This window comes from Oculina patagonica, chromosome 13 (assembly GCF_052425735.1).
Source record: "Oculina patagonica isolate OP01 chromosome 13, crgOcupat, whole genome shotgun sequence".
In the NCBI taxonomy this organism is placed as follows: domain Eukaryota; kingdom Metazoa; phylum Cnidaria; class Anthozoa; order Scleractinia; family Oculinidae; genus Oculina; species Oculina patagonica.
In genome coordinates, this window is record NC_135770.1 from 17,752,441 (window position 1) to 17,771,661 (window position 19,221).

At 40.2% G+C, this 19,221-nt stretch overlaps 1 protein-coding gene across 1 annotated transcript in view; it reads right to left on the reverse strand.

The window, feature by feature from the left end:
• The window catches only part of LOC144634539 (chromatin-remodeling ATPase INO80-like), a 35,965-nt gene extending 16,746 nt beyond the window's left edge, over positions 1–19,219 (reverse strand). The window contains exons 1-28 of the mRNA XM_078493520.1: positions 19,043–19,219; positions 18,495–18,643; positions 16,682–16,797; positions 16,515–16,582; positions 15,373–15,513; positions 14,668–14,779; positions 14,266–14,345; positions 13,892–14,017; positions 13,741–13,794; positions 13,423–13,521; positions 12,911–13,015; positions 12,672–12,753; positions 12,369–12,491; positions 12,219–12,286; positions 9,126–9,192; positions 8,525–8,625; positions 7,753–7,785; positions 7,527–7,607; positions 6,455–6,550; positions 5,015–5,074; positions 4,817–4,882; positions 3,672–3,757; positions 3,280–3,364; positions 2,790–2,907; positions 2,039–2,124; positions 1,434–1,598; positions 831–930; positions 183–216 (exon numbers count right to left, since the gene is read on the reverse strand). Of these exons, the coding sequence (XP_078349646.1) occupies positions 183–216; positions 831–930; positions 1,434–1,598; positions 2,039–2,124; positions 2,790–2,907; positions 3,280–3,364; positions 3,672–3,757; positions 4,817–4,882; positions 5,015–5,074; positions 6,455–6,550; positions 7,527–7,607; positions 7,753–7,785; positions 8,525–8,625; positions 9,126–9,192; positions 12,219–12,286; positions 12,369–12,491; positions 12,672–12,753; positions 12,911–13,015; positions 13,423–13,521; positions 13,741–13,794; positions 13,892–14,017; positions 14,266–14,345; positions 14,668–14,779; positions 15,373–15,513; positions 16,515–16,582; positions 16,682–16,797; positions 18,495–18,622 (2,480 nt within the window). The 5' untranslated portion in view covers positions 18,623–18,643; positions 19,043–19,219. The remainder of the gene's footprint in view (positions 1–182; positions 217–830; positions 931–1,433; positions 1,599–2,038; positions 2,125–2,789; positions 2,908–3,279; positions 3,365–3,671; positions 3,758–4,816; positions 4,883–5,014; positions 5,075–6,454; positions 6,551–7,526; positions 7,608–7,752; positions 7,786–8,524; positions 8,626–9,125; positions 9,193–12,218; positions 12,287–12,368; positions 12,492–12,671; positions 12,754–12,910; positions 13,016–13,422; positions 13,522–13,740; positions 13,795–13,891; positions 14,018–14,265; positions 14,346–14,667; positions 14,780–15,372; positions 15,514–16,514; positions 16,583–16,681; positions 16,798–18,494; positions 18,644–19,042) is intronic.
• Positions 19,220–19,221: the final 2 nt, after the last annotated feature.

A 19,221-nucleotide genomic window follows, 5' to 3' on the forward strand; every position in this document is an offset into this window, starting at 1 on the left:
CTATTTGTTAATTAGATAACACTCTTCGGAATTCAATAGAATTTCATTATATTTCTGTGCAGGTAATTTTACGAGAGCAAGTTTACGAGAACAGCACTTGATTCTGTTTTTTTCTATTACAAATGGAGTTCATTGCTCCATTAACTACAGTTTAAAAACATCATTCTGGAAATCTAACTTACTTGGTCTTACATGGTGTTGTAGACTCCAAGATGCCTGAAAAGATAAGATATATAAGAGCAATGTAAACCCGTTACAGAGGAGAATTAAAGAGAACACTGTAGTAGCCAGGGTTTTTTTTTTTTCACACAATCTACATGACTCAGATAGCCACCCCTGAAACCCCACATAGCCACAGCTATCCTAGTTTCTGTAACATGAAATGACTAAGAGTATTGCAGCAGCCCCCCCCCCCCCCCCAATGGGATGCTAGTCCACTGCAGGTTACCCACCCCTCCCCCCCCCAATCATCTTATTGCCATTACTCATCTGGACTCTCAGGTGGAGTGAGGCACGGTGAGAGTAAAGTATCTTGACCAAGATAATAACACAGTAACCCCAGCCAGGGATCAAACCTGGTCCACTCAATCCAGAGTCCAACACCCCAGTCATTAGGTCAATGCACCTGTAGGAAAGTCTGCATTCAAGCCTAGTAGCCCATCAGGCCAGAACTAATCTCTGTTTTCCTTGGCATGAAGTGACTAGGAGTATTTTAAATCCTCCTAGATGGGAACTAGTCCATCACAGGGTTACCCCAACCACAGCATTTTATTTGCCGTTACCATTTCATAGACCTGGGCAGAGAGGTAAGTGCAACTATCTCCCATTACCTTCTCTGTAGATCAGCTTAGGAAGATGGAATGATGGGATCTCCACATGAATTGGAGAGCGGACGTCTCTTCTCTCAAACAATTCAGGATGGTTGCAGACCTAAATGATGTCAAAAAACAAGCTTTTAGATTTATAATAAGCGAAATGCAATTTTAACTTGCAGCTCAGTTTCTTGGAACATTAATTTATCATCCAAAACTCGTACAAGAAAACAGATTACAAAAGGGTGTTTTAATGACACGATACCCAAGCTTGAGGGAACGCTGTTCCATTTAAAGTGCTCTTTAGTTTGTAACTGGATCATAGAAAACCCAAAATTAACAATAGCTGGAGTTTGAAGAAAAGTACCCAAGATAAGGTTGTTACGGTAACTATGCAGAGAGTTGTGTGAGGCTAGATCACTTTCAAGTTTAGTTTACATCCCACGTTTTGCACGTCTTGTAAAAACACAGAATTTCTTTAATTTTTTCCATAAATTTAAGGGAAAAACTTGAATTTATAGCTAGTAGCAATGGTTTCTTAAATCCCACTGTTCTCAAAAACAAAACTTGATCATAGCCTTATTAAATTACTAGCAAATTTTAAAACATTTTCTCTATTACCTTCCTAAACTGCATGACTAGATTCATCAGGCTGCTTGTTGTAGCATTAGTGGAGGAAGAAGATGTTGAAGTGTAAACAAGATCATCAATAGAGATCTTGTTCTTCACAGCTTGATAAAGCCACCGTTGTCTTGTTGTTAAATGACACACTAATTTGATCTCAATCTAAAGTAAAGGAAGCAGAAAAAATTATTTTCAGGATGATTACAGTTATCAATGAAATAGCAATCATTTCTTATCAACTTCATACCTTTGAATGGAACAAGAAATTTTTTTCGCTTTAACATTGTACCAGTAATTGCAGAAAAAACTTAAGTGGCTGCTTTGTGCTGTTTGCAATCAGGATGCATGCCATTTTGTACTTCAAATCAAACGCTATTTACACAAGATTTAGATGCATTATTTTAAAGACAAACTTCATCATCAGAACCAATGAAAAGTTTGTCAGAACGGGTGCTGTAAGAATGACGCTTTGTCTTTAATAGCAAAAAATACTTTCCCTAAAATTCCCAGTCTGAAAAGTATATAACAATTACATAACTCTTCCATAGGCTTATCAGCATATGTAAAGCTTACAAGTTTGTTATCTATAAATTATACGACACCTTTTCAGAAAGCTCATTTTCCACATCACGTTTTATTCTTCTCAACATGAAGGGTTTCAGGATCATGTGAAGTCTTGAAAGCTGGTCTGAAATAAAAATACAACATTTTGATTGCATGGATTGTTTCTAACAAATTTCTATGACAAGCAAAAAGGTCATAAGAATGAGAAATATAATCAATTATATTAACTTTGTCCCAATTTCAAACTAATAATTATTTAAAAAAAATCCAAAATGGAATTTTCCAAAAAACAGACAAACAAATAGCACTGAATGAATCTACCACACAAAAGATTGATATGTTTCAGGACTAAAGGAACTTTGGAAAGCAGAGGACTTGACAGAGTCTCCGGGTTGAGTCCCAGACCAGACCAACACTCAAGGTGTTAAATAAATATGCTGCCTTTGCAATAACATCTGCAAATGGTTAGATTTTAATATTGTAGCGTTCCTCGGATAAGGACGATAAACCGTAGGCCCCCGTCTCCTGCATCTTCAGTGTTATGGTCTTCCGGTGTTGCGGTCTTGTCTTTGCCTATCATGCTGTGTACTGTTTAAATGCTCGGAGATATTAGCTGTACAAGCTACTCTGAAATCCGAGGGTAAAAAACATGATGATGATGATGGTGATGATGATAATGATGATGATGATGATGATGATGACAGACATCATGTTGTTCTGCTGTTTGCTTTTTGCTTGCTCACTTGTTATTTTGTCAAGACAATAAGAAAACAGTGCTCAGTAAAATACCTTGGTCGATTGCTGATTTGTTTTCAGCGTGATTCTCAATGTCCCTTGAAAACCATTCATTAAACTCTTCGTGAGAATCAAAAAGAGTTGGCATGATGAAATGCAGTAAAGCCCATAGCTGCAGTAAAAAAAACATACAAAAAATGGGGACAAATTTTGATCACAATCAGTTACACAACCAGTAGATTAAACTATAAAAATTAACTTAAGTGTAATTCTTTGGCACTACCACTATGCACTTGTAAACAACCGGTCAATGTCAAATGTAACCTCAAGAAAAACAGCGGTTTAAAATTACAGTAGTCTAGCAGCTCTAGTAAGCTTGTCATTCTTCTGCTGGTCCTCCAGTGTAGCAGCTGCTATTGGTTTGGGGGCTAGGGGCATTATTCCTAAAGCAAACTAAAAGTTTTTAGCAAAGTGTATCCAACTTGAAGATTTAATGAGAAGAATACAGCCCACTGAAGTACATATATGAAAAGTAGTCACAAACCTCTGCCATACTGTTCTGAATAGGGGTTCCTGTCAAAAGGAGTCTGTTTCTACATAAGAAACCGAGGAGAATCTTCCAACGCACACTGTTATGGAAAGAGAAAAAATAGACAAATAACAAGTTAAGTGATGACCTATAAGAAGGAAATCCGAGACCAATTGACTTGCTCACACATATTTCCCCGTGCTTCACGCCAGCCACATGTATTTGCATCAAGGTTTTAACTGGTTCACTGGATTGTCTGTGTCCATTTTTATTGGCCACAACAATAATTATTAGAGTTCAATTATTATTGTTTTGTTTTTATGACACTTAACCAAAAATCACTCTGGTCTGCAAGCAAATGTGACAAAGTGGTTCAGAGATTAACCATGGCTATTAATTGTGTGTACCTGGAACTACTTTTGATGGCTTGCGCTTCATCCAGCACAAGATACTGCCACTTGATGCGCTGAAAATATCGCACATCTTGCACAACCTGATGATCAGAGAACAAAACAAAAACATTCGATCGCTATCAATAGATTAAGTTGTTAGCTGCAACAGGCAACATATGGTTTATTTTATAACTGACATGTATTCAGTCAATTGTTTAACTTTATTTTGTTTTTTAAGTATAGAAATTTACAAAATTGTTTGCCCCTGCTACATGTTACTACAAAAGTAATTGAGTTAGGGGCAAGTGTTAAATCCAAAACAAAAGTTTATACAATTATGTAATAGAAAAAAAAAGAAACATTAAAAATATATCTGACCGGACTTATTAAAACCAGGTTTTGGAAATTTTCACTGTTTTAAGCGCAAATTGCCTTAAACGCATTTTTCTCAACAGAAACTATCTCCAAACTCGACGATATAACTAAACTAAAGAGAATGTCAGTCTTTTTTTCTCTTCTCTTCTCTCTTCTCTTCCTTTCAGCACTGTCTATTGTTTTTCCTTTCTTGTTGCGTTTAAAGCCAGTTCGTGCAGTAACATTCATGTTCAACAATACTGACGTCACTTTTCTTTGACCCGGTTTTGATAAATCCAGACATATAATGCTAGTGAATGTTACACTGGGGCAGGGAAAGCCTAGATTTCTCTCTAGATGCACAGAAAATGATTGATTGCAACTCGAGAAGCTCATTCTAGGCCTTTCCGGTCATACTATTGAATCATATGTCTGGATTTATCAAAACCAGGTCAAAGAAATTTTCACCGTTTTAAAAGTAGTTCTTATCTACCTTTCAGCGCTGTTGTTCATTTCTTTCTTTCTGGGCATGTCATATCGCAGTGCAATGTACGTGGTCAAAAACACTCAGGTCACTTTTCGTTGACCACGTTTTTACAAATCCAGTTAGAGATAAATTTGCAGACACTCAGCATTTTTTGTTGGCAGAACTTTGTATATGCATTAAAAGGGAATTCAAAATAATTATTGATTTTTGGCTTAATTTTAGGTACATAAATCAATTAGATATTCACCCTCGGACTCATAGTGTAATGCTCATTAATTAGTTTACAGTAACACAAGGCACATTAACTGCATCTTCTTACCAGCTGGTAACTCGTAATAAGCACATGGAATGGAGCATTCTCGTAATCATTAATATGAACTTGGTTCTAACAAAAAAGAAAATGTAAATTGACATTGAGTTACTGTCATCTAGATTTTGTTTTAATTTTATATGACTGTATAAATATGTGTAACTAATGGTTAAAATGTGTTAAACACTGTTAGTAGTAGCATTTTACCTGAGTCCAGTATTTTCTCAGAGACTTTCTATCACCCTGGTTTCCCCAGTAAGGCAACACCTGTAAAAGGGAAGCAGGATTTTAGGAGTTAAAGTTGATGTCTTACAACACAAAGTGTACCTGTAATTAGCTCCAACAGACTTAAACAGGGTTTGTACCCTTTTTCACAAACAATTTTCCAGTACTTTTCCAGGACTTATCAAGGACTCAGTTTGATATTCCAGGACTCCAAAATTTACAGTGACCCTTTCACTTCCAAGATCTCAATATTATTTCTCCTAGCTGTCTGTACATTTCTTATAGCATTTATTCTAAAAATTCAGTTGTTACTTGAGTTCAACAGACGTCCAGAAATTTCCAGGACTGGTAATTTTTTTCCCAGGACTTTCAAGTCGGGGAAAGTGCCACATAAAATTCCAGGACTTTCAAGGTTTTCCAGGACCCATATGAACCTTGCTTAAAGCAAGGGGTACAAACTTTTAAGTGGGTATCTAGTCACAAGCGAACAGGTTAATTTCGTAGTCAGATGGTCACCAGCACTTGAGGTAACTCAGATTTCACAGCACGATTAACTAGAGAGTGCCAGGGCGCGAGAAAAGTAGGGTGTAATCAGAAAAGCCACAGGCACTCTTCACAGTGAAATGGTTTGTTGGGTTCTGTTGTCTTTCGATCACGGCCGTTGCCCGATGCGGCAATTTAGGGCTTTTTTTTTTTTTTTTTTCTTTTCCTTTGCGCAAGCATTATTTTTATGGGTTTTTACCTCCATTAAGTGGTCAGCAAATAATCTTTCCAAGCGAAATGAGTGTGCATCTGACGATATATCGTCCGTAATTATTCTTGAGCGAAATTTTTTTAAAACTGGACTCAAAATGGGGACAAACGTTTTGCCAATGCGATGTTTCCAAATTTTCAACCTTGGTGAGCTGAAGAAATACTGGTTAAGTCACCTATGTGCCCTGGGATTAGACTAGTTATGTTGGGTGGCTTTTTTTTTTTTTTTTTTTTTTTTTTTTTTTTTTTTTTTCATTTTGCTCTGTGTTATTAAAGATAAATAACTGCCATTCCTTTTCATGTATTGTGTCCTTCCAGAAAATCATTATGGGAAAACTCTTCCCATATCCTTGGGTTCTGTTTGCTTAACAGTGGTGGAATGTAATTACAAAGACAAAATGTGAATCATGCTTTAAACAACAATGGCGAAGGGGCATCCCTTCTGGCCATTGAGGGAAAATACCATAAGTTGGCGCTTTCTTTATCCTCACTAGTTTAATACACCTTTTGATGACATACGGATTGGCTTGAGCTGTGATTACTAACAAAGTTTGGGCTTGCACAGTCCATAAAAACATTTAATGGAGGGGAATGGAATGGAAGACTTTTCAGTCTATTCTACCATCTTTACACACATCTATCAACAACTCCAAGCCAAGCCATACTCACCTTGAATTGTGGAACAAATCTGCTGACTTCTTGCTGCCAGTTGTGCAGTGTAGAAGCAGGAGCCACCACAAGGAATGGACCCCAAATGTTATGTGTCTGTTAGAAAGAAATACCACCACATTACTACATGTACATGTGTATATCAAACATCATAAAGGTTTTTTTTTCAGGAAATTATTTAAGATTATTCAAACTATTGGATGTTTTGGGTCATGGCTTTTAAAATATGCCTTTTCTGAATGACATTTAGTCATTGATATTTTTGCAGACAGAAAAAAATCATAGAGGGTTTTTTAATTTAATAGTATAACAAACAAAAGCATTGCATGCAACCCAACCCTCCAAGTTTTTTTTTCCTTAGTGGCCTTTGGCCACCAACTGCTCAAGTTTGGTCGCTAGTGATAAATTTTAGTCCCTAACGTGCCACGGGGGCCGACGACAGAGGACGAGAAGGCGAGAGAGGCGAGAGAGGAAGACACAGCCGCCGCAGGAGCAGCGGGAGCGGGGGAAGAGAGGACAGACCGCGGCGCACGGGGGACGGGCACGGGAAAGAGAGGGTCGGAGGAGAGGAAGAGCGAGACGCGGGCGGACCGCAGAGGACAGAGAAACCGGGGAAAGCGCGGGCGCGAACGAGCAAGGGGAAGCGCAGGGACCCGGACAGCCAGACGGACGGGAGAAGCCCGGGACGGGGAGAGCGAGAGGGAAGAACAACCCGGGCAGAAGCCACGGGCGCACGCGAACGAACCGCGGCACGCAAGAAGGGGCGGGCCCCGGGCCAATTAAGCTCACACTTTTAATTCCTCTTCACAATTTTTAGTCGCCAGGCTGGTGACTTCTGTTCCAATTAAGTCGCCAGCTCCAAAATTTTAGTCGCCATGGCGACTAAAATGGTCTCAACTTGGAGGGTTGCAACCCCGCTTCTTTGCCCACGCACAGTGTCAACATTCAAATTCCACTGACTTGGGAAAAGTTAGTTTTCAATTCAAGACATGATTTCTTTGTCAAGCAAAATGTAAAACATGGTTTGCTGTGTAACTGAATAAGATTACACTGACTATTAAAAGAAACAAACCTCTGCTAAATATGAAAGAAAGGCTATGGACTGAACAGTCTTTCCCAAGCCCATCTCATCAGCTAGAATGCCGTTGATACCCTGTGAGACAAGAACACATCAACAAAAATAATGAATCATCTTGAAAAGTAAAGAAAAACGTCAAGGCTTCTATCCACAGATAACATGTGGAAGAAGACAAAAATTATTTATAAATGGTTAAAAGAATTTTTTTTTACTGAGTTACCTGTTCATACAGGTTGATAAGCCAGTTCATTCCCTACAAGAAAAAATACACTGCATCAGTCTTGATCATATAACTCAAGGAAATTCCAGACTTCCTTTCATACTATTACCAGTAACACCATCAATTATAAATCTTATATGTAACTTCTAAACAAAGTTGCACTGTAAATTACAATCATTATGGTGGATACAAGACAAGACCCAGCATAAATGGTACCTGACAAAGAAACCTCCACAACTTCCTTTTACCGAGGGGGGGGGGGGGTACTCCGGCTTGTAAATGACGGGGATGATCGAAGGATTTTTTTGGGTTTAAAATTTTCGAGTCCGGGATTTTTTTGGGTATTAAAAACGAACTTACATGTAAGTGCCTTGGTGCGGCCTTGGCGTATTTATGGTATGATAAATAAACAAACACTAGCGCTCAATTTTTTATGATTTTCTCTGTGTTATATTATTGCCCCTCCTCGCAATTTAGGGGTAATTTGACGAGGGTTTTTTTTTTTTTTTTTTTTTTTTTGGGGGGGGGGGGTCATTTTTGGTCCAGGGATTTTTTTGGGTAATGTCGGAAGACTTCGGGATTTTTTGGGGTCCCGAGTTTTGCCTCCATTTGATCATCCCCGTCATTTACAAGCCGGATGGCGATGGGGCCCAGGTTATCTCCTGGAACCACCATTGCATTAATCTATCCATAGTTCATCAGAAATTGTTACCAGAACATCTCCCCACAATCATATTGTAATATGAAGTCATATTACAATAGCCATAGTTACCTTAAGCTGGTATGACTTGAGTACTCCATCGAAGATTGTTGGTTGTGGATGAGCTTGTTTCATGTTCATTAAGGGATTAGCCAAACTGTAGCTCTGGTCAACTACAGAGGAGAAAGGAAGTGTTATGTATTTGAATTGTAAATGTTTAGAAAAATTAATTCATAATCATTATCCAGACTGTTTTCTCAAGTCCTTATTCATAAACAAGTTTTTTTCACAATTTTTATTATTTATTATTTTTATTTTTTAAAAAACAAAATTTTTACTACTTAACTGTTTTTAATAATATTTTATAATTTTTATATTTTATTCTTGGTTAGACAAAATATTGTAATGGTAGTTATTCTTAACTATAGCTTAACTTAATTGATACACTTCAAAGAAGTTTTTGTTTTTTTATTTTGTACTTTACTTCATGGCGCACCTGTAAACTACCTTTTTAGCTAAGCCTGCTGACCACGTTAATAAGTCTGATTGTATTGTATTGTATCGTTGGCTACAAGAGACTTTGAACAGATATGATCCTACCTGTCAGTCAACAGCAGCAGCATGGAAATATTTAACATTTTTTAAGACACAAACTGAAGTAAGAAACACTTACAAAATGCTTGTGACATTGCAACTTTCTTGCCAGATTCTTGTTGGTAGTTGTTGTCAAACTCCCTTGTCTAAAAACAGATAATATACAGGGTCAAAGACTTGGTCAAAGCTGTGCTCTTAGAATAATTGCAGGGTACCCGAATGCTCCTATGTAAGAAATCTTGGATGCCCAGACCATATAAGCTTTTTTGATAGCAAAATAATACAAGTCGCCCAAAGACAAAAGTAGGTCGCCTGTAGCACCCGGGCTCTGCTAGAGCTATACCAGGACGTTTATGATCCGTAGGCGTAGAGTTCGTAGAGCTCACGCTCACAGTACAGTTCTCACAGATAAGACAGAGCTCTTGAATGCGTATAGCCGTAGATTAGTACAGGCGTTTCTTCTACTGTATCAATGCTTTACGCTCACTCTCACTCAACACCTACGTTTCTTCACCTACGGTCACGGCTCTACGTTTCCTACCACACTTCTACGCCAGTCTCTAACTCTACGCTCACGACTAACCCATCTTAACTCCACGCTTCTACGGCCTACGTCTTCTCACTCTACGCTCTACGGCCTACGCACGTGCACTCACAGCCTCGTCTCTACCTGCGGCCATGGCCTACTCATCTAACTCTACGGTCTACGGCTCAACGTCACTGCACACTTCACGGCTACGTCTTCTCCCGCCTACGGCCACTCTCCGACTCACGCACGCCACGCCCCACGGCTCACGAACTGCACACTTCTACGGCACGTCTCCCAGGCCACCACTGCTCCCAACATCGGAACGTCGCCCGCGCGCCATTGCACCGGACCCCAGTCCACTCACGCCACGGCCCACGCCTGATGCCTGGGACACGACACCACGGCAGAGCACGCCAACCACGACAGCCGAGGGAGGAGGGAGGGCGCCGCCACGGGAGAGCCGAGGGGGAGGGAGGCACAGCGGGAGGGCGAAAAAGGGGAGGGAGAGGCGGGGAGGGGGGGGACGGGAGACGGGGGGGAGGCGGGGCAGCAGGGGGGGAGTGGAGACAGGAAGAAAAAGAGGAGGGGACGGGAGAGGAGCGAAGGGGAGGTCGCCGACGGAAGGGGAGAGGCGGAAGAAGCCCCACCGGGGGGGAGGGGGAGGAGGACGATGGGGCGAGACGAGAAGGGAGAGGGAAAGGGGGAAGTACGCGAGAGAGTGATACCCACGGGGAGTGAGAGTCAAGTGAGAGAAAGTGGGACCCATCGAGCAGGGGGGGAAGAGAGGAGGGAGGGGGACGACGGAGAGAGAGAGGGAGAGGAGGAGGAGGACGAGCGAAGAGGGGAGGGGGGGGGGGGAGAAGGAGGGGTGGGGCCCGCGCGAGAGGGGAGGAGACGACGAAGGAGGGAGGGACACGCCCCCACGGCCACGGCCCGCCGCCACCCCGGGCCGACAGCCACGGCCACGCAACTCGAGAGAGCACCCACAGGAAGGAGGGAGAACGACAGCCGAAACACGCCAGGACCTCATAAAACGGGCGCCACTTGGCTAGAGCACAGCTCTGCTTGGTTAAGGACTTCAATGGAAGTGACATATCAATACATGAGTAAGTAAAAGTAAACACAAACTGGAAATTGAAATTTTGTTCATTTTGCAAAATAAAACTGTCACTGCCAGGACTCCTATGAAAGGGGTGGGGATGCTCATCAGAAATTTTGAAAAGAACCCCTAAAGGAGGCCAATCTGGGTCACTGTGGCTCAAGCTTTTTTTGACCCCTTAAAGATACCAAAAACTAAAAAGATAATTTTTAATATAACTGAAAATACTGGAACCAGTATTGCGATCGGTATTGGACGTTTATGAATTAAAACTGTTCTTAAGCCGATCTGGTTTTTTGTAAACTAAATTTTCGGTGACTTTTCTGTTCACCTTCATCAGAGTTCAAAAGTTCGTTTGTGCATGCGCTACCAATCTGTTGCGCTTCTTACGTTATTGATTCTAAATTAAAGGCACATAAGTGCGAGGGAACGCTTTCCATTCGTTTACAGCGTCGCTGTCCAAAGTGGAGTGCCACGACTCCAAGAAAAGCCTCTTGGTGTAATTGCTTATGCTACGTTCGAGGATCTGGGCATCTTTCGGATGGATATTGTGTTCTGTTGACTCGGCGTGCTGCTTTATCAACGATTCGCTATTGCTCGCGGGGCCTGGATTATGCTTGGCACCGCGCAAGGACCATGAGCGCTTGCTTCCCCCGATGTACGTAAAGGGGCAGTCGTGGCACTTCACTTTGTAAATAATTCCAGCTATTCAGTAAATTGCCATTGGTTGATCTTTTGGCTTTCTGAACACATGGCCCAATGTTCTTACAGGCTTGAATGCCGTCCGATTGTGGAATTTCTGGAGGACACGACCCACGCGATCCGATGCGCCTCTTACATACGGAATGACTGCGAGCCCCAGTGGTCTTTCTTGTGTGCGCCTTAATTCTCTGGTTCTGTCCCTTACGCATTTCTTAAACAGGACGTCAGGATATCCGTTTGCTCTAAGATCCTTGATGACTTGATCTTGTTCACTGCTTTTGAGGTCAGGGTTTGACGGTAGCAAGTTGGCCCTGTTTAGTACTGGCCCTGTTTGCTACCGTCAAACCCTGACCTCAAAAGCAGTGAACAAGATCAAGTCCTCAAGGTTCTTAGAGCAAACGGATATCCTGACGTCCTGTTTAAGAAATGCGTAAGGGACAGAACCAGAGAAAGGCGCACACAAGAAAGACCACTGGGGCTCGCAGTCATTTCATACGTAAGAGGGGCATCGGATCGCGTGGGTCGTGTCCTCCAGAAATTCCAGATTCGGACGGCATTCAAACTAAAAATAGTGGCCTTTTGCCTGGAACACCCTAAAACGAGACCAAAAAAAAATTTACACCCCTAAGTGAGATAACGATTATCCCTGCCCCTTTCATATGCGATTCCCTTCCCCTCCTGAGTAATAAGTCCCCATATCTCATCCATTAGAGCAAACGGCCAGTGCTTAGAAGGTCGTGGGTTTGATACCCATCTTGGACACAGAATTTTCAGATCAGATCAACAGTCACTTCATTGAACCTCAACAAAATAAGTGAAAGTTCCAAAACTGTACAACATACCCATTGCTCTTGATCTTGAAAAGCTTTCTGAGCATTTGACAAAGCTTGGGATTTCATTTCATCCGCATCTACAAACATAGGAGAAGACATTTAGTAAGCAGGAAAATAATATAAGCAAGTAACCAGTGCATTTACAAGCATGTTTCTCACCATATGAATCAGCGTTCTCCATGTCGATCAGCACTCCACCTTGGACTGCCTTCACATTCTGCTTAGCAGATGGTTCGTCTAATTTTTTCAAAATTTTTTGAGTGCCTTCATCGGCTTGTGAACCTGAAAAATCATTTTCAGCAAACATGGCTTTAATCTGACAGTTTATTTAGCAAAAGATTACAACAACAGGGTGTCTGATCACTTAATTACCTTCAAACTATAAAATATAACACTGAGTGTACTAGTTTTTTCCCGGGCCTTAGAAAGCAACTTTCAGAGCAACATCAAATCAAGACCTACCCTTTAATTTTTTGCTCATAAAATGTGCATACAACTCTGTCTGTGTGATTAAGAAGTTCAGTTTTCTCTGCTGTCTTCGGACCTAAAATTAAAAACAAACCAGTAATGACTAATCAGTTTCCTTCAGTGCACAATGAAAGTAAAGTGAGTTATAACTAAACAGATGAGCTCATGACTCTTCTGCAAATAACATGTAATTGTTGTTGTTGTTGGTTACTTAAAATGTACTAACAGTTTACCTCTCTGAACTCATCATCCAGTTTCCGTTGTTCCATGGCCTCCTTCTCTGCTCTTTTTCTATGTTCCTTCTCCACTTTTTCATACTTCTTCCAGTAAACTAACATCTGAAAAAATAAAACATCATATTCAAATATGACCTTCTGAGTCATTCTGAAGCACATCCCACCAGTCCTACTTAACAAAATGCTTGTATCTTTTTAAGTGTTAAGTCAGGGGACAACATTTATATCAAGCCAGGTGGGGTGTCGCTAAGGGCCAGCTGCTGGCTATTTTCATGGGCTAAAAGAGAACTAAATTTTGGCTGGTTTTCTTTTAAAAAAAGGATTTCAAAAATTTTTTAAAGCTCTAAGGCAAAAAAAACCCGGGGGGTTTTTTTGAGGGGGGGGAAAGTTTTTTTTTTATCAACACCCCCATAATGCTTGGAACACTCAAATGCACAGTGTATGGGGTTAGAAGGGACAGTTATCATGTTAGCAGCTGGCCTTAAGCAATGTACCGCACAATTGCTTACCTCTCTGGACATTCTTCTTGCTTTAGGTACAGTCTGTTGAGTGACTTTTTGAGATCTTTGGGCTTCTTTCCGCATCTCTTTCTGGCAGAGCTGAGCAAGCTAGAGCAACAAGTCAAAACAAAGAGTGGTCAATGTACTATCACTAAATAAAATTATATTATCATTATTGACTGTATGGCAAACTGGGGCCCTATTCAAGAGAAAATATTATTGATTCCTTGGTTCCGTTATACTGTATGCTTTTTCAAGTTCACAGGATGTTTGTTTGCTGAATTTTTTATGCACTTTAGTAGCAAGCACAAACTACCCCTAACTCACCTTTTTGCAATTTGCAAGCATGTTGTTCCTTGCTGAGGATTTTTGTCTGTGAGCCTACAAAAATGAGTCATCAAAACAATGATATACAACAAGAACAGCACAATAGTGAAGAAAGCAACACTTCAAGTAACCAGGTCAAACAATGACGCACCCTTGGTATCTCTTTACTGACTATTAAAGCCCAAAGTTTCCTTCTCTTAGCATCTGCCTCCTTGCGACGTATTAGAGTCTTCTTGATTATTCTCTCCTCTAAAGTCAACTGCCTCTGATCGTCATCCTACAAACAAAGGGATTTGAGAATTAACTGATACCCAAAGCTTTGACACCACTTCAAATTTATTGGTTTTATTTCACCCATAAAAAGCCTACTGTTACACAGACCTGAATCTAGAGGGTTGGTTTGGCAGTGTAATGGCATTATACTGTAGTCACTTTCTGGCAAGAGAAGATTCAATGACAATGCCCTCCTGGTTAAAAATCATATTCCAACACAGGTTAGATCTCTAGAATGTAACTCAAGCTTACCAGATCATCAGACTTTCTCTTTTTCTTCTTCACTTTTATTTTCTCTTTGTCTTTCTTGTCCTTAGAAAGTTTCACTTTGCCTACAACAAACACAAAAATTATTAAGATAACAAAAATGCAAGAAACAACTTTTTAAAGGGACATGTTTCGGCATGACTCATGCCATTTTCAGTTTATTGAATATACAAAAAAAGCAGCATTACAACAAGGACCTTTTTTATGGTTGTGAATTTAAATACTTAGTTACTCACTGAGGATCTTTTGGACTCTGTTACATGTCCTCAGAATACCAATTTTTTTAAAATCCAACAATTTTAAAAACCAACCTTGGCTTATTACCAAACTACCAATAACAATTGCGCATTTGATAATTGAATTATACTACAGCTGCACATAGCATACCATCTTTCAACTTCTTTCTTTTCAACTTTTTGGATCCTGCCTGTTTCTGATGTTCATAATACTTGTCCTGGTTTGAAAGCAAGCTTGCACTGTAGTGTTGGTACCTGGAAAGCTGAAAATAACAGAAAATACAAACCAAGGTTACTTTTGACAGGAAATAATATTAATTTTGTACTATATTCATTTCAGTCATTCACCAGGGTTCCTACTATTTTTCAGATTGATTTTTCCAGGACCCTAAAATTCACATTAACCCAAATTACTCCCAAGATCTCAATATTATTTCTCCTTACTGTCTATACATTTCTTGTAATGTTAGTTCTGAGAATTCAGTTTTTATTTGAGTATAACAGATTTCCAGAACTTTTCCAAGACCGGTTGTCTTTTCTTTTGCCTTTTGGAAAGTGCCGCAATAAAGTTCCAGGACTTTCCAGGTTTTGCAGGACCCATACGAGCCCTGTTTACTTCATGGAGGCAACCAAACTATCAAAAGTTAAGCCATTTTCAAGTTGCCGTTTGCCTCTGTTTGACCACATACAGTATTCAAAATAAGTATCACTCAGATGTTCATTTTCAGGCAAATCAAATTCAATTTTATACTCAAAGATTGGAATCAGGCCTCATTAATATTGAAGATTGTAAATACATGTACACTGTAATCTATCAATAAAATTTAATGCTGCTGTGTGCATGAAAGTAGCTTACATCTTTGTCAAGGTAGTACATTTGCTGAGCAATTTTTTGTTGCTTGTGCAACCACAGCATCTCTTGAAGATCTTCTTCCGTCAAAGGTGCCTCATCATCCTCGTCACATGAGGTGTCAGAGCTGTCACTCAAAAGCACCTCCTGAAAGAAAAAACAATAGACATTATAAAGCACTTTCAGACTGGAAGTTGACCCAGGAGAGGAGGGCCTAATGGTTGTTGCATTGCACTCTGGATCAAAGAGGTCTGCTTTCAAGCCCTAGCTGGAATTATTGTGTTGTGTTCTTGTGGAAGACACTTTACTCTCACAATGCCTCTCACCACCTAGGAGTCTACATGTACCGTAATGATTCGATTTAGCGCCCTCCTTCCAATAAGCGCCCCCTTTCGAATAAGCGCCCCCCTTCGAATGTGTTTTTGTTAATAAGCGCCCCTATTCCAATAAGCGCCCCCATTCTAATGAGCGCCCTCATTCTTATAAGTGCCCCTACTCTAATAAGCGCCCCCTATTGTGGATAACTGCCCCTACTGAAGTCATCGATGTCGAACAGATAAATGCATGAACATTTACCGTACCGTACATGTATATATTTGCTGCTAAAATGAACAGTTCTTTTAAAAGTAGCTGAACTTTCAACAATTTGCTACTGTTACAGTTTCTGTCATTGCTAGTTATCTTAATACTTATTAAAGTTTATTTTTGAATATTTGGTTGTTTCTCGAAAAATTAAATAAGCGCCCTGTCCCGAATAAGCGCCCTGTCTCGAATAAGCGCCCTGTCTCGAATAAGCGCCCTCCCTTGAGGTGCCAAAAGTAAATAAGCGCCCCGGGCGCTAAATCGAATCATTACGGTACATGTACAGTATAAAAGGGTACAAGGAAATTGTTGGAGCAACCTGAGAGTATGCCAGGGTACCCTGTGGTGGTCTTGCATCCCACCTAAGAAGACTGGCAACACTAGAACTAATCACTTCATGTTATATAGAAACTGAAGTTCACCTGATAAGCCATCTGGTATTTTTCATCCCCAACAGTTTGAAGAATTTAGTTCTTGCAGGATCTTACCAGCAAGAAATTAATTTTTTGACAGCCCTGTGCGTCTTAAATGTACAAAGAAAAATGTGGACTTGGCAGCAATCTTACCTTCAACCATCTTCTGTCTTTCTTCACTTTACTAAAGTTGTATAATCTTGTTTTGTCAATTCTGAGCTCTGTATAAGTAATAAAATCAAATCAGATAAATTAAATAAAACAATGATGTAATTTCAAAAAAAAATTGCTTAGAAGAATTGAGGGTAAATGAAACTCACCATCACGACTCAAGGATCCATTTATTGGCAATGCCTCAGTGTCGCCATTTAGTAGGCCTTCTTCACCTTTTGAAGGTAGCTCTTTCTCACTGTCACTTAATTCGCTGCCATCGTCACTGAAACAAGAAACAGTTACACTGTAATTAATGCAAAAACTATTACACTAGAAAAACGTTTGGTATAGCTTTTCAGGCATCGTGTTTTCTCATTCTGCTAAAATCTTAGACCAGGGGATGGAATTAGTGCCAAGTGTGCTAAGTGTTTTCCCCTGCTACTGATTCATTTTTATGTGCTCTCACTAAAACAGTTCATACGGAACATAATCAAAATGATTAGGGGAGGTATGGTGCACTGGACTCAAGATTGAGCAGTCTGGCTGGGGTCATTGTGTTGTGCTCTTGGGCAAGACACTTAACTCTCACAGTGCCTCTCTCAACACAGGTGGGTATCAGCAAAGAAATGCTGGAGGTAGCCCTGCAATGGGCTAGCATCCCTTCCAGGAAAGAGAGGGGATACAAATACTCTTAGTCGCTTTATCCCACAGAAACTGGAGCTAAACACGAGTGGCATGGTTTGTTAATGAACATTTTAAAATCAATGTAAAGATAATGCCCTGCCTTTGACATTGAGCTTTGGGCCGCTTTGATAGACTGCCCTGGGAGAACGCAGATTGAAGTAAAATTGCCAAAAACAAAAGCAAACCAGAACTACCTTATTATAGGAAATTAACGCGAATTTCAAATGTTCGCGTTAATTTAAGTTGCGTTAACTTTTGTTAACATTAATTTCCGCGCCGTTAATTAAGTGGAGCGTTAATTTCCATGACGTTAATTTCCATTATTTTGGCCCCAATTTTTCGTTACGGTCCAAATGTTATTGACTACAAGGAAAAAGCATAATTTTATCTGCCACTATCATTGATACTTCAAAGAACGCTCAAAGTGGAAAAAGTACCATGAACATTGTTTTCGTTTAAGATTATACGCCTACAAGTGTTGAAATAAACTTGTTCCTGTTGTGTACGTTGCGTTAATTTCCTTCATTTTGAAATGTTACCCCCTCTTTTGCGTTAATTTCCTTTATTAGGAAGTAATTTTTCCTTCAATTCGCGTTAATTTAAGTCGCGTTCATTTCAAAATAATACCTTAATTAACACAAGCGTTAATTTCCTATAATAAGGTATAAATAAACCACTTTTACTAAACTTTTTGTTGAATAGATCAGTCTCTGAGTTATGCTAAAACAATTAAATAGTGTGCTCTCGGTTTTCTCAGTTGACTTTTGATATCTGGCTCGGGACTTTGCCCCTCACCAAATATTAGCCTGGGAAAACCTCAAGCTTGCCACTTGATAATGGTAATAGGATTTCATGTTGTCCAATTCGGTCTGCAATCATACAAGTGATTAACAAAATTGGACAACCATGTAGCGGGAGTCGGATTTGTTTAATCACGAGGATGAATATTACAGACAGAATTGGACCACATGAAGTCCTATTGCCAATTAAACATAAGTATAACAAAATTTGAGGTCTGTGGACTGGTATGGTACTGTGTAAGCAACAACTGTAACTAAAGCTTGTTTTAATAATAATTGGATTAATGCACTAATCGCTCGTTTAATATGGCTTTCGTAAAACAAGACAATGTTTGCTAATTTCTTAAATCACCATAATCTTTGTCGTGTTCTTCCTTTACAAATTATCTGCCCTATTTCTCAGTATCCCAAGAATGTAGATTTTAATTTACCCCCCTAACTAATTAGTCCACAAAAATAAACAGTTGTTTACAGTCCATTGGTGCAAAACTGTTACCTTATATTTGTAGAGTAAGGATCCGTAAAGACGCCCTCCAAGTAACTGAGGAAAGGATCCAAACGAAGAGCTTTCTCCAAGTGTTGGACATGAAGAGGGGCTGCAAGGGATGGCTGGGGCGATGCCATGGAAACAATCCCTTAAAAAACCTGAAATTGGTGAAATCGACAAGTGAATTGTGAATTCTTGGTAGCCGTGAGCTTCTGGAAGACGCGATCACGACGTGAAATACATGTTAGATTTACCGTCCACTTTCGCTTCTCATGTTAAAACGTGCGTGCTCTCTGAAAAACTTGTCCATAAAATTTCGATTCTGGGACGATCAAGAACCGAGCTTAATCTGAGAGTAGAGTGGCGATTATTATCACAAAACTAGGTTTTATCAACAGTTCAAGCTTTGAGCCACCAAACAAAGGGAGCTACACGAGTCCTTTTCAAGAACACTCGTTAGCGAAATGTAAAACTAAAGAAAGTTAAACGTACGGAAACCAAACGAAAATTCCGGTGAAACATGTGTGAGAGCGAAGGCAACACGAAACAACACTCACCGGCGATCACCCAGCCTGTTCTCGCCGAATGCTCCAAAAATTGTGCCTTTGTGAAACCATATCCACCCTACTTCAAGTCGCTCTGCCGTTATGGCGGATTTGCTCCGTCGTGTTGGCAAAATGCTTGCAATGCGGCCCATGACCATCATTCCCCTTCGCAGGGGGCCTCCGCCATTTAC